At 40.6% G+C, this 24,353-nt stretch overlaps 1 protein-coding gene across 2 annotated transcripts in view; it reads left to right on the forward strand.

Annotated features, from left to right (window-relative positions):
• Positions 1–14,330, forward strand: part of TUBGCP3 (tubulin gamma complex component 3) — an 89,774-nt gene extending 75,444 nt beyond the window's left edge. For both annotated transcript variants that reach the window (XM_070408578.1, XM_070408579.1), the window contains 5 exons: positions 5,210–5,298; positions 5,419–5,550; positions 7,247–7,387; positions 9,435–9,551; positions 13,212–14,330. In XM_070408578.1, the coding sequence (XP_070264679.1) occupies positions 5,210–5,298; positions 5,419–5,550; positions 7,247–7,387; positions 9,435–9,551; positions 13,212–13,370 (638 nt within the window). In that variant the 3' untranslated portion in view covers positions 13,371–14,330. The remainder of the gene's footprint in view (positions 1–5,209; positions 5,299–5,418; positions 5,551–7,246; positions 7,388–9,434; positions 9,552–13,211) is intronic.
• The last annotated feature ends 10,023 nt before the right edge of the window (positions 14,331–24,353 follow it).

The following is a 24,353-nucleotide window of genomic DNA, read 5'->3' on the forward strand; positions in this document are numbered from 1 at the left end:
AGAGTCAGAAATTATGAAATACAGCATATATAGTGTTTGATTACTCACATGGGGAAGAGAAAGAATTGTAGTGCTGCAGGGATTTTAGACTTTTATTATGTGGACTCTTTTATCAGATTTTTTTTTAGCAGGCAGTATCCTGAGAGCAGCAGCCATAGGTCTACTCATTCTCAGAGGTTTTCTTTTAAGAGAGGGCCATTAAGATGTATCTTAGACACAAGAAAAGGTGATTTTTCAAGAAAGAAAACATATTATTTGGTAGTACTTTAAGACTATAAAAGAAAAGAACACATATTTTAACATTGTTGTTAAATTTGCCTTGGTCATGGAAACCTTTGAAAAGGATATGAGTTTAAATAGTCATCTGTTTAAATAGTCATCTGTTTAAATAGTGAGGGCCTACTTTGTGCTCCTCTCCTTGGTATCCAGTGACGGATATGACAAACAAGGTGCCTGTGGTCACAAGGTGCTTGTGGTCATCACGTTTATTGCCCCTTAGGGCCAGATGCACACTTAAACAAGAGCTTACAATACACTGTGATAAGTTGTTTGACATGGACAGACCAGATGCTATAGGAATACAAAAAGACACTTGTACACAAAAACTGGTTGCTGAAGAGTTTTGTTTGTTTAAAGGGCAGTTTTAAATGTTGATGGGAAGAAGGAAGTAGAGTTTGATGAATCCTAGAGTGAAAGAAAGAGGACATTTAGGGCACAGGTGGGGCTGGGTTAGCTTTGGAGCTGTGCTGCTGCCACATGAGTGTGTGGGCTCCATGGCCAGTGGTGGGGGCTTTTCCACATGACCTAGGAGGAGCAGTGGAGAGAAGGAGGTGGATCAAAGTGTTCAGGATTGAGAGGGCTAAACAGCTGCTTTAGAGTAAGGGAAAATAATGGATTTCTCCACACCATGGAGTAGCTGAGCTCGGATGCCATGAATTTTGGGTTGATACCAACATTACATGGTGATTGTTTTTGTAAATGTTTTTGTTTTATGGTCATTCAGTTGCATTTTCATTTCCAAATGTGGGTGACATTAAAGATTCTAGAAGATTAATCAGTAGTGGAGAAATTGTACACTCAAGTAAATCAGAGATTATCAACAGAATTAATGAGTTAATCACTACAGGTCTTCTTATCAAACTGTCTTAATGCCAGAAAAAATATTTCTGGTTTGCCAAGGAGCTCAAAAATGAAATGTGAAAATGTTAGCAAAAATGTGCCACCTACTACTAAAAACCAATGCATTAAATATCTAAGTACTGCAGGTTTGATTGTCGGTGTGACTCCAGTGAAAAAAAAACTCCAGAGGAGACCCCAAGAAATACAGACTAAAAGAAACAATAAAGACTTGAGCTTTCCTGGAATTGAGCTCTTTTTATTATGCATAGAAAATTGATTTGGAGCTAGATGGTGAAAAGTAGCCACGAAAAAAATATTTTATGCTTCTGTAGTAAATAAATGGTCGCCTAGAGTTAGCAGTGAGAGTAATCTAGTTAATACTTTCATAAGAAATCTACAGGAGTATATGAAGAAACTACAGCTTTGTCAGTGATGTTAAACTTTCTCTGGGAGAAAAATGTCAAGGTGGATAAGCGTAAATTACAGTATTCACAGGGCTGGAAAACAAGTTGATGGCGTTCACTGTGAATACATGCAAAGCAGTGCATTTTAGGAAATATTCATTTAGGAAATGGAGGGTAGATTCAGAGACATTGGATATCACAATGAGACCTGAGTGTCATTATGTTTGATTTGTGAAGACATTACTCAATTTGTTTCCCTGTGAAAAAGTCCACCAGAATTCTGTGATAAAATGAAGAGCATTAAAAAAAAAAAACTTCCATAAATGATATCTAGATTTATATAACTTTGTGTCACTAAAAAAAAATCACACCCTAGAAAGGTCTTGCTGACCAGTATGTGCTGTGCACATCTGCACAAATGTTGCATGTTTACATATAACAGACAGTGTTCCAGGTAAGGCTGCCTGGCTCCAGCGGGGAAGATCCAGTCTGTCATCCCAGCTCAGGGTTAAAACCCAAAATGGAAATGGTAGTCACCATTGAAATGGCAGTAAATGGTAGTTACTTCTCTAGAAGCTTACTTAAACCGTAATACGGATGAATACCACTTAAAACAGCATTTTATTATGCTCTTTACATTGAAAAGTAATTTTGGTTAAATAGGCTATGAGTATTAGACTAGAAATCTTAGCCCCACTTGATAGTTTCAGTGAAAAATAAAGTACATTCTTCATTCTCGCTTACAAATGAAATGTGAAGCTTATACCCTGTTCTTTAGAAGAATATTTGCCATATTCACGGAGTACAGATTCCTAATGGTGTGGAAGAGATCAGGTGTATTTGGAGCACGTGCTGATCTTCTGAGGTGGCTGTGCTATTTCTTCACTGGCCAAATAGTACATGTTAGACCAGGCCAGCAAAACCCCCAGTGCCACTTAATTCTGGAGTATTTTGTAAAAGTATATATTGTGACTGTTATTTTTTTCACACCTGTTTATATATTTTACTTCCACATTATTGTCTGAAGAAGGGACAAAAATGATTTTTCAAATAACTGCATACAGCAACAAATTATTTATCCAGGGAGCTGATTAAAGGTATTTGGAGTTATAACAGTATGTCAAGTCTGACCCCTATTTAAGTCTCTATGTAGTCCATCCTCTGAGGGCCCCATCTCTGATTGAATCCTCATGTACAATAGTGCCCCATCATACTTGGGTAGTTTTTGAGCAAAAATTAAAAGTACAAGCAGAGAACGTCTGCTCTGTGGTGACCTTCAAGCCTTTTGATGGTTTTATAATCTCATAAAGAATAGAAGCAGGGTCGGCTCCCTCCAAGGTTTATTTTTCTCTCAGGTGACAAGGTCACATTCGGGTCCTTAAGGAAATGTCACTTTTGTCTCCAAATAGCTAGAGAATAGTAACTGTTTCATGCACAGTAGGGAGATTAATTGTAAAGAAGCCATAAAATTGAGCTTGCGTTTATTCAAGATACTGCATTATTTTTTTTATTTTTTATTTTTTTTATTTTATTTTTTTTTTAATTAAATCTTTATTGTTCAGATTATTACATTTGTTCCTCTTTTTTCCCCCCATAACTCCCCTCCTTCCAGCTCCCACCCCACCCTCCGCCCTCACTCCCCACCCACTGTGTTCATCCATAGGTGCATGATTTTTGTCCAGTCACTTCCCGCATCTCCCACACCCCTTTTTCCCCCAAGAATAGTCAGTCTATTCCCTTTCTATGTCCCTGATTCTATTATAATCACCAGTTCATTCTGTACATCAGGTTATTTATTCACTTGATTCTTAGATTCATTTGTTGATAGATGCATGTTTGTTGTTCATAATTTGTATCTTTACCTTTTTCTTCTTCTTCCTCTTCTTAAAGGATACCTTTCAGCATTTCATATAATACTGGTTTGGCGGTGATGAACTCCTTTAGCTTTTCCTTATCTGTGAAGCTCTTTATCTGACCTTCAATTCTGAATGATAGCTTTGCTGGATAAAGTAATCTTGGTTGTAGGTTCTTGGTATTCAGCACTTTGAATATTTCTTGCCATTCCCTTCTGGCCTGCAAAGTTTCTGTTGAGAAATCAGCTGACAGTCGTATGGGTATTCCCTTGTAGGTAATTGAGCCTCTTTCTCTTGCTGCTTTTAAGATTTTCTCTTTGTCTTTTGCTCTTGGCATTTTAATGATGATGTGTCTTGGTGTGGTCCTCTTTGGATTCCTTTTGTTTGGGGTTCTCTGCGCTTCTTGGACCTGTAAGTCCATTTCTTTCTCCAGGTGGGGGAAGTTTTCTGCCATTATTTCTTGAAATAGGTTTTCAATATCTTGCTGTCTCTCATCTTCTGGCACTCCAATGACTCTGATATTAGACCGCTTAAAGCTGTCCCAGAGGCTCCTTACACTATCTTCACACTTTCGGATTCTTTTTTCATTTTGCTTTTCCAATTGGGTGTTTTTTGTCGAATCTTTGGTTTGATTATTGTACTCCTCTGGTCTGCTATTGGGTATAATATTCTTTATTTCAGTCCGTGTATGCTTACTTTCTAATTTCTTTATCGTAGCATCGAGGGTCTCATTAGTTTTTGTGAGGCTCTGCACAAATTTATGGCAAGCCCTCAAAATTGCGATTCTTAGCTCCATATCCTCCATTTCTGTCATGTTTTTTTGTCTCCGCATCTTTTATGCTTTCTTGGTGCACCCCCTTGTGGTCTCTGTGCGCAGTCTTGTTCTAGCCAAGCCTTAATTGTTGTAGTTAACACTAGAGGGATTTGACCCCCAGGCCGACTGGCTATAGGAATCAGCTGTCAGGAAAACGTCTGCCTTCTGGGGAGGCGCTAATCCAGCCTTTGCCTGAGGCGATCGGCAAATGGCTGTGCGCAGGCTTTGGGCGGGGCGGGCTCAACAGGGCGGGTGGAGGGAGCAGTTATGGCCACGCTCAGTCCCGTTCCCAGAGGCTCTGCTTCTCAGAACCCCGGCAGCCGCTGCAAACCTCGGAGAGAAAGCTGCCCTCAGGTTCCAACTGATGCCGGATAATCCCGCTTCTCCCGTTTGAGTCTGGGTCCCTAGAGACTCGCCCGGATCTGGAGCCCAGAGTCTGAGACTCACTCCCGACAGAAAACGACAACCGCGCCCTCAGCCACCAGCCCGCTTTGCGCGCGCACCTCGGTACTTTTGTATTTTACACACTGCGCCGCCTCTGAGCCTCGATTTGCTGTTCTCTTTCCTTCTAGTTGTAGAGTCTCTCTTCAGCCAGCCTTCCTGTGGTTCTGGGTGATGTCCGTTCAGTCTTTTAGTTGTATTTTTGAAATGGTTGTTTGCGGCAGCGGTCTCCGGTGTTTACCTACGCTGCCATCTTGGTCAAGATACTGCATTATTATAAGATAAAAATTTTTATTCAGTTTTCAAATACAATTATTTTGTTTTATGCCATTCTTTATTAGCTCCTTATATTCTGTAAAGTAATATAGTGCTACTTGAATAGATAGCTAAATCCTTTTTTTAGCTTGAATGGCACAGAAATTGATTATGAAAGGGTTGTTTCTTAACGGGTGAGGAGTTAAAGCTAATGATTTTTTTTTTTTTAAGATATATTGTAGATACACAGTAGGGAGAGCATGGGGTTGATTTTCAGTGCTTTTCCCTGTGGTCTCTAACATCAGTCCTCTTGACCCTTGCAGAGTTCTCTGGCGTGCTGCATCACTGTCACATTCTGGCATCTGAGATGGTCCATTTCATTCACCAGATGCAGTATTACATTACATTTGAGGTACATTTGAGTCATTCCTTGATTTTAGTTTTAGTCTTATGACTTTGCATGGTGTTATTTATGGAAGATACTATACTAGGAAGAACACAGTCTTACCCTAAGTTTCATATCATTTCCTAGGTGCTTGAATGTTCTTGGGATGAACTTTGGAACAAAGTGCAGCAGGCCCAAGATTTGGACCACATCATTGCAGCCCACGAGGTGTTCTTGGATACCATCATCTCCCGGTGTCTGCTGGACACCGACTCCCGAGTAAGGCTGATGTGTGGTTTAGAAACAAGAAACAGAAAAGATCATAATCTCCTTTTCTTGAGTTCCTGTCTAATGGAGAATCTTAGTTGCCTGATGCCCACAGTAGTGATTAAGACAGTCTTATTAATAGTTAAATGTTCACAGCGCACTGTTTGTAAATACAGTTGGAACAATAGTGCTGAAAGAAGCATGCGCTCTAAAGTGGATGTGAAGATGGCAAAGTGTGGGATAATGTCCATTCATTTCCTAGGTGTAATAATATCCTCTTGTGGTTGTTCAAAAGAGAAAAACTAATCATGAGCGATGGCTTTGATGTGTGGAGGGATAATATCTGAACAAAGTAAACTCAGCAAGGCATGTGAAAACAAAACAAACAATAACCTGTCTGAAAGTCCAGAAGAATGGTGTGAGAAAACTCAGGGCCCTCCGGGCTCCATGCTCATTTTTTTTCTTTAAAATATATTTTTATTGATTTCTGAGAGGAAGGGAGAGGGCGAGAGAGATAGAAACAACGATGAGAGAGAATCATTGGCTGCCTCCTGCATGCCTCACACTAGGGTTTGAGCCCGCAACCCGAGCATGTGCCCTTGCCCAGAATTGAACCCAGGACCCTTCAGTCCGCAGTCCAGCATTCTATCCACTCAGCCAAACCAGCTAGGGCAAGTGATTGTTAAATTTTAACACACAATTTTTTCTCCTTGACTATTGAAATTATCTTTTTCCTCCTCAAATTATTAATGGTTTTTTAAAAAATCTGAGATGGCCAAGGATAGAGTTGATTCTCTTTAGTTGTGGCACATGGTGCCGTCAGTCCAGGAAAGAGCTCTCATGTTCGTTAGGTTCCCCTGACCCTTTCACACCATTGGCGCCCATGTCAATGTGTTTGCTATATATCCTTGTGCATATATATATGTACATATAATTTTGCATGGACATAGTGTTTATTTACATAAATGATTTTGTGCTGTAGGTCTCATTCTGACTCTTCTTCCGTGCTGCCCTAGGAGAAAGAATAACTAAACTATGGTAGCTGTATACTGAAGACCACTACACCGCAGGCAGTGAGCTAGGGAAATGTTCTGTGGCCTTGATACGTTTCAACACATTTAGAGTCCCGCCCCCCCCCCGCCCCCCCCGCAATGGGCAACCACCTTTTCATTCCTAGTATAAAATATGATACCATTTTTTATAAAAACCTTGCTGAATTAAAAAATATGTATTTTATTAAGAATTTCCTTTCTTATAGTCTTGGTGTGTGGTTTTGCTATGAATCACCAAACCAAAAAAACAAAAACCCTTGAAGTACTTTCCATTCCTTTCCTTTCTGAACTGTAGAATAGTCCAGCTCCTAACTCAACCACTTACTAGTAGTTTTGACACTTGGGATAGCGCTTCAAGTTTGTAAGGTTTTTGTGGGAATGGAGGTAATTTGCATAGAGAGCTTGGGGTATGTCATACTGGCGTTGCTATGATGATACAGAACTACTATGGGATTTTGCCAGGAACTGGTAAAGTGCTGCTACATAGTAGGTGTTCAGTAAATGTTTGATAATGAATGAATGAACAACTAATGAGCATTTTGAGAATGTGAGTTGATACCTTGTTTTATAGTATCTTATTACTAATTATCTATATTTTATTTGGAAAACTTAGTATGTTGGGGCTGTATTCATAAAAAAAAATGTCATCTCTTTAGGCACTTTTAAACCAGCTTAGAGCCGTGTTTGATCAAATCATTGAACTTCAGAATACTCAGGATGCGATATACAGAGCTGCCCTGGAAGAGCTGCAGAGACGGTTACAGTTTGAAGAGAAAAAGAAGCAGCGTGAAGCTGAGGTATGGTTTTTATACTAGTGGATTTATTAGTTTAAATAATGAACGTATTGCCATTATAATAACAAATAAAACAAATAGTTTTCATGCTAAAATGTTCCTAAAGCTGAGACTGTGCTCACATCCACATTTGGAGTCCTGAGGAAGAGCTGTTTTATAGGGAGAGGTCACCATCACTACCATCATGCTTTAAGAAATAAAGGTGACAGTTTTCACAAGAATCACAAATCTCTTGCCACTTTTCATTAGTAAGTGTCGAGATGCTGATATCTATATTTTACTGCCGTCTCAGAGTGGTACCCGACTCTGCATTGCTTTCTGTTTGAAGCTGTGGATTCATATATACTTATGGGAACCAAATTTCTACACATATGGCTATTTTCAGTGACCTCACTAAAGTATTTTGTGTCCTCCAGGACCTTGAATTATGAAGATTTATTGATCAAGTTTGGCTGTTTATGAGATTTTTTGTATTTGACATAATTTGTATAATCTTTTACTTTTTAAAGATGCTTATTCTTGGGTTGGTGACAGAGAATTATTTCGGTTAATATGTCTTGATTAGTTTTATTTTGAGTATTTGTTGCCTTAAAATTAGTGATAGAGGATCATGTTTACCTTGAAAATTTTACAACTTAGAGCACAAATTATTTCTTCTGGATATTTTAGAAACAGAGTAGTTGCTTCATTGTTTTTTGCCAGGTGTGGTTGTCTGTGATTATGAAATGTCAGCGTTTGTATGCACTGAGAGGCACGCCTAGACACCAGACAGACTGAAGTTCAACCCCAACCCCAACTCATGGGCTCTGTGCCTTGTGGTGACTTGACTGACTTCTCTAAAACATAACTTCCTTTTTGTAAAATGGGAGTGAGTTACTTACTTACATGTGGTAATAATATGTCAATTATTTAGTATTTAATAATTATTCAGTAAATGCTAGCCACTACTGTGATGTTTAAAACTGCCCAGATGCTCCAGAGAATTTGCTCTTCTGTAAAATTACTAAACTATGTAAATCTACAAAAACCAGTTTTTAGGATTTTCATACTCTGATAATAGGATGGCTGCCAGTTGTGTGGGGAGTGACGATTCTCTCTCCAGACTGTTAACCATCAGTGCTGGAGTAGAACAAGATCTACATAATAAGATTTATTCAATGTATTTTATTCAGATATGCTTAGGGATGGATACAGGAGAAGATCTAAAAGCTGAGAAATTATTTAAATTCATTAGGCAAAGTAACTTATGAAGCAATCATTTAGACCTAAGGTCCAATGACGTTTTAAAGAGATTATGCAAGACGACTCATAACAAGATCTCAGCACCCTGAGATTGCTGAGAGTAATAAATCCTGAGTCTGATGGAAGCTGGTTCTGCCTGCTTCACTCTCAGCAAGGTCTAAGGCAGTGGTTCTCAACCTCTGGCGCTTTAAATACAGTTCCTCATGTTGTGACCCAACCATAAAATTATTTTTGTTGCTACTTCATAACTGTAATGTTGCTATTATTATGAATCGTAATGTAAATATCTGATATGCAGGATGGTCTTAGGCGACCCCTGTGAAAGGGTCGTTTGACCGCCAAAGGGGTCGAGACCCACAGGTTGAGAACCGCTGGTCTAAGGGGTGCCAGTCTTTGACCCATCTGGTTCCACTTTTATGTATACCACCTGTGTTAAAAATATATGCAAAGTGATGGAAAGATGCAAGGCTGTTTATTACAGTATTGTTAGTAATAGCAAAAGACTTGTTTGTGACAAATTATCTAAATTGTTACATGTTCTAAAGTATAATACTGTAGTTATTTAAAACAATGAGGGAATTCTTTATTTGCTCATATGTATTGATGTATTTCCAAGGTACATTATTAATTGGGGATAAAGTAAGCTAGAGAATAATTTGGCATCAGAAAATTATCATAGAAGTTTTTAGTAGTACAGAGGGACGTAGAAAGCACCCCCCGGCCCCACTCCTGACATTTCTTCTCAGCCCTACACTAACAATATCTTCCATCCAGATTTCAATTTAATTTGGTACTTCTGACTCTTCAGGGTCAGTGGGGAGTGACAGCAGCAGAGGAAGAGGAGGAGAACAAGAGGATTCAAGAATTTCAAGAGTCTATACCAAAAATGTGTTCCCAGTTGCGAATATTGACGCATTTCTACCAGGTACATATTAGAGCAGTGATGGCGAACCTATGACATGCATGTCAGAGGTGACACACGAATTCATTTTTTTGGTTGATTTTTCTTTGTTAAATGGCATTTAAGTATATAAAATAAATATCAGAAATATAAATCTTTGTTTTACTATGGTTGCAAATATCAAAAAATTTCTATATGTGACATGGCATGAGAGTTAAGTTAGGGTTTTTCAAAATGCTGACACGCCGAGCTCAAAGGGTTCGCCATTACTGTATTAAAATGCTGTCCAAATCACATTGCTCATTTTCTGTAATGGACAGTTGGCTGTCAAAATGATTAGAAAGGAATTATTTCAATCAATGTAGTGGTGAGTAGCACCCACAGTGGTTCCCAACCTTGGCTGTGACCTATGGTGCAGCCAGGTCTGAGAACCCCTGCCTGGGTGGTTCTAGTGTTATCAGTGTTGGGGGGCAGGAGGGGATGGCTGCTCTGGGAAGACCAGCGTGCATCTCTGCAGCTCAGACCTGGAGAGAAGTGCACAGGGAGGTACATCAGGATCCTAAGTGTAAGGAGCTGCCAGGCAGCCAGGGGGCTGAGCTCAGGGAGAACAGGTCTGAAGTTGCTGATGAGAGAAGCTGGTCCACAGAGTCCATATTTCTATTTTGTGGGTTTGGTTTCTAATTTCATCGTTTCTCAGTGTGATTTTCATGTTGAAAATACAGAGGAAAAGATTTTCATGAAGAATTTTTCCATTTGGTTGCTAATAACTAATTAGAAAGGCAAATCAGACTTTTAAAAATTACGTTTTTGTGTGCTATGATAGTCATGTGGTTCAAAACTTAAAATGAAGCATCACCACATTGTACCATAGGCATATTGTGTGCTTCCTGTGATCTTCATAGCTTTGAGTTTTATATTTTTCTTGAGTATATCTAAGGGGGAAATGTGTCCCTTTTGCAAGTGCTCTTACTCTGACATTAGCCTACTATTGCATTTTGTTGGAAACATGTTTCATAAGTGGTAGTAATGACTGGTTTATGTACATACAGACATTTTTGTTGGATAGTGTTTTGATAATTAAATGCTTTCTTTACCCAGTGTGTTGTACATATAGTATGTATTCATGGTTCTTAAAAATGGATTCCTAATTATTAGTTCTACTAGAGACCTGTTGCATGAAGAGAGTCGTACAATAGGCCTTCCCTTCTCCTGGCTGCCGGCACCGGTTTTCCTCCGGCACCGGGACCCAGGCCTTTGCTCCAGCTGGAGCCGCCTTCCATCCTCCATCTTCACGGCCCTGGCCAGAGCCGCCTTCCGTCTTCCGTCTTCTCAGCTCCGGCTCACCTTCAGTCTTGCTCTGCCGCTTGGAGCCTATGTATGCAAATTAACTGCCATCTTTGTTGGAAGTTAATTTGCATATCACACTGATTAGCCAATGGGGGCGTAGCGAAGGTACGGTCAATTACCCTGTTTGTCTATTATTAGATAGGATACTGTTAATTAAGAGAGTTATACAGCTGCAAAGGAGTAGTATATAACTTAAAAATGTGTCCATGTGTTCATTTCTAAAAGGGACAGTGATGGTTACACATTTTCCTGATAGAGTTGGTACATTTTTTTAAAAAGTAATCTTCATCAGTATAATCCCTAGTGTTACCCCTATTACAGACTTAATCTCTGTAAATCATTACCATTCACATGATTGCTTTTCTTTATCAGAAAAAAAAGTCCTTTTCTTTTCTCTTTGTATAGGTATGAAATGGTAGGGCATTAACAGTCCCTTATCATTAACTGCTTATGAATAAACATGCAGAGCCTCAAACCTGTAGAAAGAAATATTCCTCAGGATCCCTTTAGTGACCTTCACACACCATCATAATTCATCACTCAACAAGAAATCACTGTATATTTTTAAGATTTTTATTTTTCACTTACAGTGGACATACAATATTATGTTAATTTCAGGTCTACAACATAGTGATTAGACATTTATTATTATCCTATATAATAAAAGCCTAATATGCTAAGTGTCTGGTCATCTGGTCATCCGTTCAACCAATCAAAGTGTAATATGCTAATGATATGCTAAGGCCGCTCAACTGCATGCTATGACGTGCACTGACCACCAGGGGGCAGACAGTCGACCAGTAGCTGTGTTGTGCACTGACCACCACGGGGCAGACACTCCGACCAGTAGGTTAGCTTGATCAGGGTCTGGCTGATCAGGACTGAACGAGAGGGGCCAATCACTTCCTAGGGCCCTCCTGCAGTCCCTCCCCGGTGGCCAGCCTATCGATCATGCACTGGTGGGGTCCCTCGGCCTGGCCTGCGCCCTCTCGCAATCCAGGACCCCTCAGGGGATGTCAGAGAGCCGATTTTGGCCCAATACCGCAGGCTAGGCCAAGGGACCCCACTGGTGCACAAATTCGTGCACTGGGCCTCTAGTTTTTTAATTATATATTTTTAAAAATACTTTTTTATTGATTTCAGAGGTGGGAAGGGAGAAGGAGAAAGGGAAACATCAATGATGAGAGAGATTTTGTGATTGGCTGCCTCCTACATGCTCCCTACTGGCAATCGAGCCACAACCCGGGCATATATCCTGACATCCTGACAGGGAATCAAACTATGATCTCCTGGTTCATAGGTCGACACTCAACCACTAAGCCACACCAGCTGGACAGATGTTTTTATATTTTTAGCAGTATAATCCCTTAAGAACTTTCTTGTAAGTCTTCAGTCATCTAAAAAGACAAAGTGATATTCACACACATGCACACTATATGCTTGTTCAATTATAAAATTACTTTGCATAATATATATGAGTCTCCACACATAGAGCTCTCCAGAAGCAAGGAGAGGGAAAGTGGCAGCTGTTAGAGTTTAGGAAGGATTGACAAGTATGGGGGTGTTTCAGTGACTTTTTCTCTGCAGACAAGCACTTTCCCAAACCTGAAAGTATGGAGACAAAACAGCACATACCTTGATAAATAAATGTCTGCTAGCTGTGCACAGGTTGTGCAACTTGATGGGTGGAGTTTGGACTTACTAAGTAACTCCTTCAACCCTAGTAGAAGCAGTGGGTCAGTTTGTTGTATTTAAGTCTGAGTAAACTCTGACATACATTGTCTTTACTGAGCCGCCTTGGAAAGGAGGTGATACAGCCACATTCTGCCCTACCCTTTAGGATGGAACCCTAAAAATATGGTTGAGAGCATGTAGCCATTTTTTATATTCTCAATTTGTTTTCTCAGCAGGGCTTTGTGATTAAATGCTCTTACTAGTATAACTCATATGAAAGATGAAAAGTTTAACACTAAGTTTTTAAGGTAAAAAGAATAGGATGTTTTAACATCATTTGCTTTGCTCTTTTGATTGTTCTTGTAGAACTTGGGGCAAAATGGAAAAATCTATTGGTTAGTTCTTTTAGATAAAATTTATTGGTTGCTAATTTGTATTTGTAAAATGGACATCTCTTCCTAATGTGGGTTCCATTAGGTGGGTAAACTGCAAGGTTCTGGAGCAGTTCCCATTACTCAGGACACTTGCCATCGTGGTGTTTATGTTTGGAAGGAAAAAATAACCCCATGTGGGAATACATTGGGGAGGTAGGGAAGCGGGGGGCATGTTTTGTGGATAGTTCCTTTCTGAAATGAATATTTTGCTCTTTTTGTTTCTTTTTAGGGGATTGTGCAGCAGTTTTTGGTGTTGCTGATGACCAGTTCTGATGAAAGTCTGCGGTTTCTTAGCTTCAGGTTGGACTTTAATGAGCATTATAAAGCCAGAGAGCCAAGACTTCGAGTGTCCCTGGGCACCAGGGGGCGGCGCAGTTCCCACACCTGACTGTTTCCTACCGGGTTAAGGAGCTGTAAATGCTATTAACTGCATTATTTGACATTAATATTCACATTTAAATTCTCAAGGCAACTGGCATGCTGCGGGCACCCACCATTCCTGCCCACAAATACTTCAGTGTTTCAAAGGCATGGCATCTGGTAGAATCAAAGTCATGTTTTTATACATTGGAGTTGAAGATGTTTGTAATAGCACTAAATTAAATAGGCTGGTTTGCACTATTCACATTTATTTTTTAAAGTCTTCATACTTCAAAGATACCACACTTTGTTGAGGCTTCTTAAGCTCTTCATGATATAATTTATATTTGTCACTTTTTAAAAAGGTCACAGTTTCTTTTAGAGAAAATTAGGGCAATGGATATTAATCAGTTAAGATGGTAATGTCATTGGTATTTTTTTAACATCCTCTTTAGAGGCAATTTTTGTTAATATAATCAAATTAAATCTAAACAAAATGTCCCTACTAAAAAAATATATAGAGCATTTTATTTTGTTTCTTAGTGTTGTAAAATATTAACCTCTGTAAGAACCTTTATAGCTTAGTGCATTTACACGTTTATTCTTTTCAAAGTTTACATTTTTTATATTTAATTTGCGCTTTCAGATGACTGCTAAAATAGTGTAGAACAAAGTAAGAGTGATGTGGAACAAAAACATCCTTAAACCTAGATTTTTTGAAACCATTGGCTGAAGTGTAAATATGGATGACTAGAAGGTTAATGAAGTATTTTATTTTCAAAATTCTGATAAGCATTGGGAAGAAATTGACTTGAATAATGAAGGTTTCCTTTTTCCTTGCCTATTTTTTCATTGTAAATATTTATATACTACTGACCAGATGTTGGAGGGAAATGTTTTTGTAAAAATGTCATATTAAGTCACATAAATCTGCCTTTATTATGTTGCATAAGTGAAAACTTAGAAAATTAAAAGCAATTATCTTTCACACGTATTGGTTCTTTCTTGAGGAGTCTATGGAGACACAGTCCACTTGCCAAGTTTTGGGGGCAGGGATTGACAGAGTTCGATTTAATGTGCTTCAGTGTATGAATTATTTTGTCAGCAAAACTAACAAATTAGACAGTGTGTAAGTTTCAATGTAGAGTCAAAGGGAATATTACCCACCCAGTATTCACATGATATAGGTGACCTTTCATATCTGTGAGTTCTGCATCTGCAGGTTCAACAAATCACAGATCAAAAATATCGAAAATAAAAAAAGTCATGCTGTTGCTGATGTGTAGTTAGGCCTCCATGGTTGTGTCTGTACTGAACATGTACAGATTTTTCTTGTCATTCCCTACACAATACAGTATAAATTTTTTACATAACATTTATGTTAGGTATTCTAAGTAATCTAGAGCTGATTAAAAGTGTACAGGGGATGTGCGTAGATATATGCAAATATTACGCCATTTTATGTACGCAACTTAAGCGTCCTCGGATTTGGCTGTGAGTGTGGGGTCTGGAACCAATCTCCCACAGATACTGGGAATGACTATATACCCTTTTAGTTATCTGATATCCACATCTGATTCCTGTGGAGTTCTGGCTGTGTAGAAAGGAATCCATGGTGAAGGTCAGAACGTTTTAGGTTATACATTTTATTTAGTTAACAAATTCATAAAAGCAGAAACTTGAAGCAGCTTTCCCAATGCAAAGCTTCTCAGAAATGGAATGTGTACTGCAGTCTTCAAGAGAAATTGCCCAAAGTGTTTTGACCGTGGAGCTTGCTTGTATTTGAAGTTTTCTTTAGAGATTAATTCTCAGTAGAAACCATTCAAGACAATTCTACTTTGGGGATTAAAACTCCATCTGAACTTAGGGGCCATCAAGCAATTACGCCAGATTTGTGGGTTATACAGGAGCTTCTGAGAAGGGGACCCCCTGTGTGGAACCAGGACAGTCCTGGCAGGGCCAGGATGCAGATCTCACTCAGAACAGAACTGTGGGTCTGGGAGATGGAGATGTGAACCACAGAGGTCAGGGCAGTCCAGGGATGATGGTGACAGGAGGCTTTGGAAGAACTCATTGCAGACTCACTGGAGAAGTCACTAATGGACAGGCAGGCCTGTCACAGAGCAGGGTCCCATCAACCAGAATCAGCAAAGGGTTTGATGAGTGGGGGACACCAAGTGGTTGAGATGTGAAGAACTGCCACAGTGGGTGAAGCTGCCCTGGAGGCATGGCCCTGGGAGGGTCACTTCATCCAAAGAATGGTAATCATTCTTACCTTTCAGGGTTGTGAAGATTACTAGGTGTACTGGTTAATTATGCGGATTTTGTAATCAAAGAAAACACGATAATTTCAAGAGAAACATCAAAAGTGCTTTATTCAAAGTAATGTCCATCGCTAGCTACACATTTCCCTCATCTTTAGGTAATTTGTGGATACCACCCCAATAGAACTTTTCTTGTTTTGAGGCAAACAATTCAGAGACCCAATTCATACATTTTGAAGTGCTGCTCAGAAAGTGCATGTGCCATCGATCAGAACAAGTGGTAATCTGAAGGAGCAAGGTGTGGTGAATACGGCGGGTGGGTTAATACTTCTCAGGCAAGATCTTTTAACGTGTCTTTAACTGTGTCTTTAACTGGTTTTGAAGTGTGTGATGGTGCGTTATCATGAAGGGAAAATTACTTTGCCGTGTCTTCTGGCACATTCTGGTTGTTTCACGATCAAAGCATGGTTCAAATTGATTATTTGTTGTTGGTAACGATCAGTATTAACGGTTTCACCTGGTTTTAGAAGCTCATACCTTCTAAACACCACACCTTCCTGATCCCACCAAATGCAGAGCATTGTCTTCTTTCCGAAGCGATTTGGCCTTGCAGTCGATGTTGATGGTTGACCTCGATCAACCCATGATTTTGTGCATTTGGGATTCTCAAAATAAATCCACTTTTCATCACCAGTCACAATTCAATGCAAAAAAGACTTTTGTGCCGTTGAAGCAACATTTTACTGATGACTTTTCGGTTTTCCATTTGTCTTTTGTTCAGTTGATGTGGAACTCATTTTCCTTCCTTTAAAACAGCGGCTCTCAACCTGTGGGTCGCGACCCCTTTGGGGGTCAAACGACCCTTTCACAGGGGTCACCTAAGACCATCGGAAAACACATATATAATCACATTGTTTTTGTGATTAATCACTATGCTTTAATTATGTTCAATTTGTAACAATGAAATTGGGGGTCACCACAACATGAGGAACTGTATTAAAGGGTCGAGGCATTAGGAAGGTTGAGAACCACTGCTTTAAAATCTTTCCGATTGCTTGTAAACAATCGGAAATTGTTTGCTGAGCAACGTTCAATCTTTCTGCAAGTTGTTTTTGAGTTTGACACACATCTTCATCCAGTAATGCTTGTAATTGTTGGTCTTCAAACTTTTTCGGTTGACCTGGACGTTCTTTGTCTTTCACATTGAAATCATCACTTTTAAAGTGTTTAAACCAGTGTTCACCAGTATCTTGAGATGGAGCATGTTTACCATAAGCTTCCCGAAGTATACAATAGCTTTCAGCAGCACTTTTCTTCAAAATAAAGTAATGAATTAAACCTTCCTGCAAATGCTCTTTTTTTGGCACGAAACTTGATATTTTTAAGTGTAAAAATATCTATGATGTTAACACCTTCAGAAAATTTGACTTATGAAGTTTTGAAGCTTATCAATACAAAATAGCATACATATCAACTTGCATATATATCAACATATGTATAACTCCATCTATTGAAAAAAATTCGCATTATTAACCGATACACCTAGTAGAGTTAATGCATGCATAGGGTCTGGCTCATGATTGTGCGCCATAAGCGTATGTGGATGTAAGCGGTGGACCTTCCCCACACGCCACGTGCGTCTATTAAAAAAAAAATGTTTTCCCTAAGTGGCAGCCCTGACCAACTTTAAAATCATTTTTGTTGAGAATTTTCAGCTGAAAATTTTTGAGACCTGAATTGTGAGTAATATATTTATTTTTATAATACTCGTTGCAAATTGATTTTTTTAATTCAAAATATTGTGACGTGTGGGGATGGTTTCTGTTTTGGACACATGGCAGTTAACTGGATAAATGGTGCTCTTATGGTCTGGTAGAGTGAAGGCTCTTGTCCTGGGCAGCTCAGGTAAGCTTCAGCCTAGATTTTCTGTCATGGAGGATGCCTCTTGCCCAGGAAGTTCAGTTACCGTGGCCGAGGGCACAGTTATCCTCAGGGTGGAAGGACTTGCCACTCTTGTGTCCTGCTGCGTTGATAGGTGTGGCTGAAGAGGGGAGTAGGCCTGCCTTTTCTCCTCGAGTATCCACACCAGGAGAATTCATGGCGTTGTGATTTCCCTATTCCTAAGGAGAGTGTGTCCTCCAGACAGAGGGTACAGGCAACTTGAAAATGCCACTTATTAGGAAAAGAGCATTTCATCAAATAGCCACAGTCACATTCCAACCGAATCAGGAGGCACAAAGTCTATGTAAAAGGTCAGGTGTTGCCAGAAACTGCCCCACCTGTGGGTCGTGTGGACAGCTAAAGCTATGGGCTGGGCTGTGGGCCATGGTGAACACGGGCTGCTCGTGGCTGTAGCTACAAGTAACAGTGAGAGGCCTCCTATCCTGGTCTTCCCAGAAGAGTGCTGTAGACCTGAGGGTGGCTGGCCGCCCAAGTGAGCAAGAGGAACAGATTTATGAGTCCAGGATTTAGGGGAGAGGCTAGGGCTAGAGATACTCGTTTGGGAATCATCAGCATAGGTAGTATTTGAAGGCGTGGGATTCAATGAGATTGACCGTGAAGAAACTACATACAGAGAAGAGGATTCAGGACCGGTTTGAAGTTCTCCCAACATTTAGAGGCTGAGCAGGCGTGTTGGGGTGTCACAGGTGACCAAGAGAACAGTGTTGCAAGAAATCAATGGTCAACTCTTTAGCTTGCTGAAAACCAGAGTTCGATTATCATAAGAGAACTGATCATTGCATTTGGTGAGAAGATGATTTTGACAAGAGCTATTTCATTGGGGTGCTAGTTGGTCAGTTTTATTGGTGTGTTTTTTTTTAAAGAAACAACTTTGGGTTCCACGGATATTTCCTACATAATTAAATTTTGAATGTATTTAAGACATGTAGAGTTTAAAGATTAATTATAAAGCCAGAAGCCATCCAATGTTCTACCTGCTGGTGTGAAATGTAGAATATGTCCAGTAACCTGGAGCTCCCTTTGACTCTTCCTGATTCTATTTCCTGCTCCCTCTGTGCAGGTAAGTCACCTGGCTTTTGTGGCGTCACTCCCTTGCTTAAAAAAAAAAATAAAATTATCACCTATGTATGCACTCCTAACAATAGATTGTTAGTGAATATTTATTTCAACATTTTATATGGGAATCCTGTTGATCCTTATAATTTAAGTGTGTTAATAACTAACTGATAGCTCCAGCTGTAACTGAAGTTCACTCATTGCTGTTAACTACAGGCACACCTCCTTTATTGTGCTTTGCTTTATTGCACTCAGCTGATACTGCGTTTTTCACAAATTGAAGGTAAAACCCTCACCAGCAAAAAAAATTATGACTTGCTGAAGGCTTTTTGGCAAAATATTTTTTAAGGTGTGTACATTGTTTTATTAGACATAAGGCCATTGCACCCTTAATAGACTACAGTATAAACAACTTTTACATGCAGTAGGAAACAAAAAAAAAATTCGTGTGACTCGCTTTATTGCACTATTTGCTTAATTGTGGTGGTCTGGAAATGAACCCGCAATATCTCTGAGGTATGCCTGTATCCCAATGTTTTTATCATACCACAGTTTACTCAGCCAATCTATGTTAATGGATGTTTGGATTATTTGCAATTTTTAGTTATTACAAACAATGCTGATGTGAACATTCTTGAATATGTTTCTTTGGGCTCATATGCAAGAGTTTTTCTAGCGTAAATACCAGGAGTGGAATTGCTAGGTCATAGGATAACTTCAACTTTACTACGTAGTGCTAAACTACTTTACAAAATGTGCCAAATGACATTCGTACCCTTAGTGCTTGAAAGTTCTTGCACAGTGTCCTGGAACACTTGGTATTGCCAAAGTTTGGCCAAATCTGGCTGCTATATGATGGTATATTGTGACTTTAATTTATATTTATTAAATATTGATGAGGTTGGATATTTTTAAATATTTTACTGGTTATTTGAATATTCTCATTTTTTGATTACGGTTTCTATCTTTTGTACTTTTTGAAGGGTTGTTTGCCATCTTGTTACTGGTTTATAAGAGTTCTTTATATGTCTGGGGAGACTGTTCTGTGAGCTTCTTTGCAAGTCAGTGAGGCCTAAGTGTGGCCCATCTGGGTTAGGACAGCTTCACTGGGAGCCTGCACCCTGGCTCTGGGATCTAAGAACATGTTGGATCAATACCCAGATGACTACAGTTCTGAAGACCTCTAGGGTCACCTGGCAGGTGTGTCCCATGGGGTCCCAGCCTCACCTGAGACCTTTGCCCCATGGTTTCCCAGCATGCTTGCCTCACCCTTGTTTTGTTGTAGTGGTCTCTCGGCAGGAGGGACTGTTTTCATAATAGTCACAGCACCTGATGCTCACCAGGTATCTCCTACAGTTTGCCTTTCCCTGCACAGCCACCCAGCAGGGTGTTTTTGGGCCTGTGTAATTTGAGGAGATCCAGGTTCAGGAGGAAAAGTGGCCTGAGGTCACCTGGCCCAGTGAGGGCAGGCCACCAAAGCCTGTTTGGCCCTACACCAGCCATTGAGGCCAGCCTCAACGGGGCTGTTGTCCTGCACGGGCACCCAGCTGGGGACAAGCAGGACTGAGATCCAGCCCAGCTCCTCCCACCATGCCGGCAGGCTGCCTGGAGGAGGTGTCAGGAAGGCACTGCCACTCCAGCTTCCTCCTGCTTTGCTGGGGAAGAGGGTAGGGGTTCAGTACCTGGGGCCACCCAGCCTAGCCTCTGCCCTGTTCAGAAGCACATCTCCAAGCTCAGTGAGGGGGGTGTGTGCTCTAGGAGGAGAGGAAGGAGAGCAGCGTAAATTACACATGTCTCTTTGCACTCTGGAAACATACCTCTGCTTTCCAGAAAATTGAGTCAAATGGTATGGAAATTTGGCTAAGTGATTATGGATATTGTTCTGTAGACATGTTGCCAGGTGTCTCTTCAAGAAGAGAAATAAATTTGTATTTCTCTGCCTTTATTACAGCCTTAAGATTTTAATAAAAATGCTGCAAGGGAATATCGCATAGCAACTTGCCTGGGCAGAGATGAATGTTGCTGACAAAAGCTTCAGACTGTCTTGCCTCATGTGAGGTTTCCATTGCTAATCTGACCCTGTCACCCCGAGGGACACTGGAGAGACTGATAGCCTACATTTTCCCCCAATAGGTAATGCAGGACCCAGCCTCCCCAACGGAGCACCCTGCTCCTTCTAGTCTGGAACTTATATTATTTTTCAACTAAAAAAGAAAACAACACGAAATGGAAGGCGCACTTTATTATTATTTAAAATACAGAGGGATGCTGGTGATGTGATGCAGTCTGTGTGTTAGGACACAAGTCATACACTGTCATGAGTTGTCCCAAGAGAAAAGAGGTGTGGGGGCAGGGAGGGTTCCATGACTCTTGGAGGGACAGTGGCTGCTCTTTGATGTGCTTTCATTTTTTGAAGAATGTTTTTGCTAAGTATAGAAATCTAGGTTGACACTTTCATCACTGAACATCATGTTTCCTCATCTTCTGTCCTCCTTTATTTCAGATAAGAAGTCAGTGGTTCTTATATATATACTATGTTTTTTTGTGTGTGGGGGAGGGAGCTGTTTCCAGATTTACTCTTTATCTCTGATTTTTAACAGTTTGATTGGTGTGCCTTGGAGGGTTTTCTTTGTATTTTTTCTACTTTGGGTTTACAAGCTTCTTGGATTCGGGTTCTCTATTATTTTGTCATTATTTCTTCAGACATTTTTATTCTCCAATTTCTCTCTTACTGTTTCACTTCATTACTGCTGTGTGTGTGCTCCATGTGAGTGATGTAGGTGCTTATATAGGTGGGTTCTGACTTACGGCGAAAATCACATTACGTCGCGCTGTAGGAATGGATCTCTGACATAACCCGAGGACCTACTGTAATGTGCAACACGGATTAGAAGTGCAGCCAGTGAGGCACTTCTTCATTGGGACCCGTGTATCCTCATGAGGATTCTTTTTTTCAGACATGTAGTCATTGAAACAATTGAAATATCATGTCAAATGGTTGTACAGCAAAGTGCTAAGCCCAATATTTCATAACTAAAGAAGTATATTTAAACATAGGACTCCCTGAAACCATTATTATTTATACCGTGTGTTAGCAGAAGCAAAGAAGTTGACTGATAAAATTATTTAAAACTATTTCATTCTATATCATTCTTCTAAAAGTTCTATGTCTATATCAATTTTTTGTTTTATCATATGCATAATGTACTAATACTTCTTGTGTGTATATATATATATATATATATGTATTGTAAATAACTGTACTGGCTTGTGGGAATTCATGCTTGAATTTTTGTATACTAGTTCTCATTTTAAAAAGATTACTATTTTAGTGCACTCTCAAAGAGCACTGGTGTAGTTAGGATTTGGGGAGATGTTGCAGATAATTTCTTTTAAAAAAATCTTTTTAGTTCAGTTGCAGTGGTTCAGAGTTTGAGCATCAGCCTGTGAACCAGGAGGTCACGGTTCAATTCCCTGTCAGGGCATATGCCCGAGTTGTGGGCTCGACTCTCAGTAGGGGGCGTGCAGGAGGCAACCAATCAATGATTCTCTCATTACTGATGTTTCTATCTCTCTCTCCCTCTCCCTTCCTCTCTGAAATCAATAAAAATATTTTATTTATGCCCACAACCCAGGCATGTGCCCTGACCGGGAATCGAACCATGACCTCCTGGTTCATAGGTCGACACTCAAACTCTGAGCCATACTGGCCAGGCACAATAATTTCTTAATAACAAAGTGCCAAAGGTAGCATGTGATTCATTTTCTTTTCTTTTTAAAAAAATATATATTTCTTTATTGATTTCAGAGAGGAAGGGAGGAGAGAGAGATAGAAACATCAATGATGAGAGAGAATCATCGATCGGCTGCCTCTACACGCCCCCTACTGGGGATCGAGCCCACAACCCAGGCATGTGCCCTTGGCCTGAATCAAACCTGGTACCCTTCAGTCTGCAGGCTGACGCTCCGCTCCATCCACTGGGACAAGCCGGCTAGGGCGTGATTCATTTTCTTAATAAAGAAAGAACACATTCAAAATTATCCCCATGGCCGAATTTCATTGGCTTGCATCTCAGAAGTTTCTTGGGTGGAGATAAAGAGGAGGGGAGAGGTAGGGAGGACAGCATTCGTCCTATCGCTGCTAGAAAAGCGAGAAGTCCGAGTAGCATGGCCATGGACCCACCTCCATGAGGCCACCACAGCTCCATTACATGTTCTTCTTTGCCGTCTCCACATAGCCTTCGTTTTTCTAATGGTCCCGGTGCAGTGCACGCTGCTTTATTTTGCACCCTGCAGATTCTAGGGGAGAGGGGCCATTCTGTTCATGCAGAGGCTGTGATAGGGTGCAGGAGTTACTAGCTCAGAGTACTGATTTCTTTCCCTCAATGTACAAGAAAAGGTTCTTGGATCCTTCTTTGTGTCTCTATCAGCTCTTGTATGATTTTATTTCTGGGATTCAAGACCTGGAGGAAAGGCCACAGAACAACAGCGTGTCTTGGTCACCAGTGACATACTTCTCATTGGATCTGTGTGTCCTCATGAGGAATCTTTTTTTCAGACACGACAGTCATTAAAACCTAGTATCAAATTGCATTGTGGACTGGGGTCGGCAGGCACTGTTGCCTGGGCTGCATCTGCGGCCACGTGATGACAGAAGGTCACAGCTGAGGCTCAGCTGCTCCTTGGGGCTCTCAGAGTGGCACCCAGAGCTCCACCCAACTCTGTAGGATCTGGTGATGGTCATGAGCACAAATTGGGGCCCAACAGCATAGACACATAACTTTAGACTAACATTCTATCCCTCAAGAGACCATTTTTGTTTTAGTTTTTTAATTGAAAGATTAGGTAACAGGATAAGGCAAGTTTACTCCTCAAGTTAAGTTCCCTGTAGCCTGCCCCTTTGCATCACCATTTGGGATGAATGCAGAACTGTGACATGTGCTGACTGTCTCATCGGGGCTCCCCAGCCCCTGCCGTCCCTCCGCCCAGGTCCCCATCAGCATCAGGGGCAGCTCCATCTGGATGTGCTGTGTCAACTGAGTTCTCACAAGTAACATTTTAAATCATCACTCCAGGAGCTAATATATATTTTTATAATAATCTACAAATACTTTTATTAATTTCCTCTGAAGAAGGAAGGGAAACCTTGCCTCACTTCCAAGGAAGGATATAGCTCCTGCCTTGCCCAAGCTGATGTGTTATCAACCATATCATTAGCTTGCCTGCTTTGTCTGCATGTCCTTGCTTAATATTTCATGTCACTCTGTGGCCTTTTGTGCCAGGATCCAGGCGGCTCTGAAATATCCATTCATTATGTCCCCGGAAACTCATTGTTGATGTTGTTACTACTCAGCAGTTTATAGATGTTGACAATCGGAGACATTGGTTAAGTGACCTGCTTGTAACCAGCCACCTGGCCAAGGAGGGAGGTCAGCACCGAGCCGTGGGGTTGCTGGCTCCTACTCTTTCTTGCTCGCTGCTGTGGTCTCATTATTTGGGGCCTCTGTGTGCTTGTCTTCGATGGCCATGAGCTGGATTCTCTGGAAAACATGCTGACCCAGGAAGGCAAACATTGCATTGAGGGGAGAGGCTGGAAGAGAACTGGGCAGGTGCAGGGCTGGACCAGGAGCTGCCCCGTGGAGAGCTCTGGCCAAGCCTGCTTGTTGGTGAATCTGGCATCAGGAAGAAAGGGCCAGACTCTGCGCCATCACCTTGCTTGATCAGTGACA

This window comes from Myotis yumanensis, unplaced genomic scaffold (genome assembly GCF_028538775.1).
Source record: "Myotis yumanensis isolate MYYU_CA2020_CCGP unplaced genomic scaffold, mMyoYum1.0.hap1 SCAF_3, whole genome shotgun sequence".
Lineage (NCBI taxonomy): Eukaryota > Metazoa > Chordata > Mammalia > Chiroptera > Vespertilionidae > Myotis > Myotis yumanensis.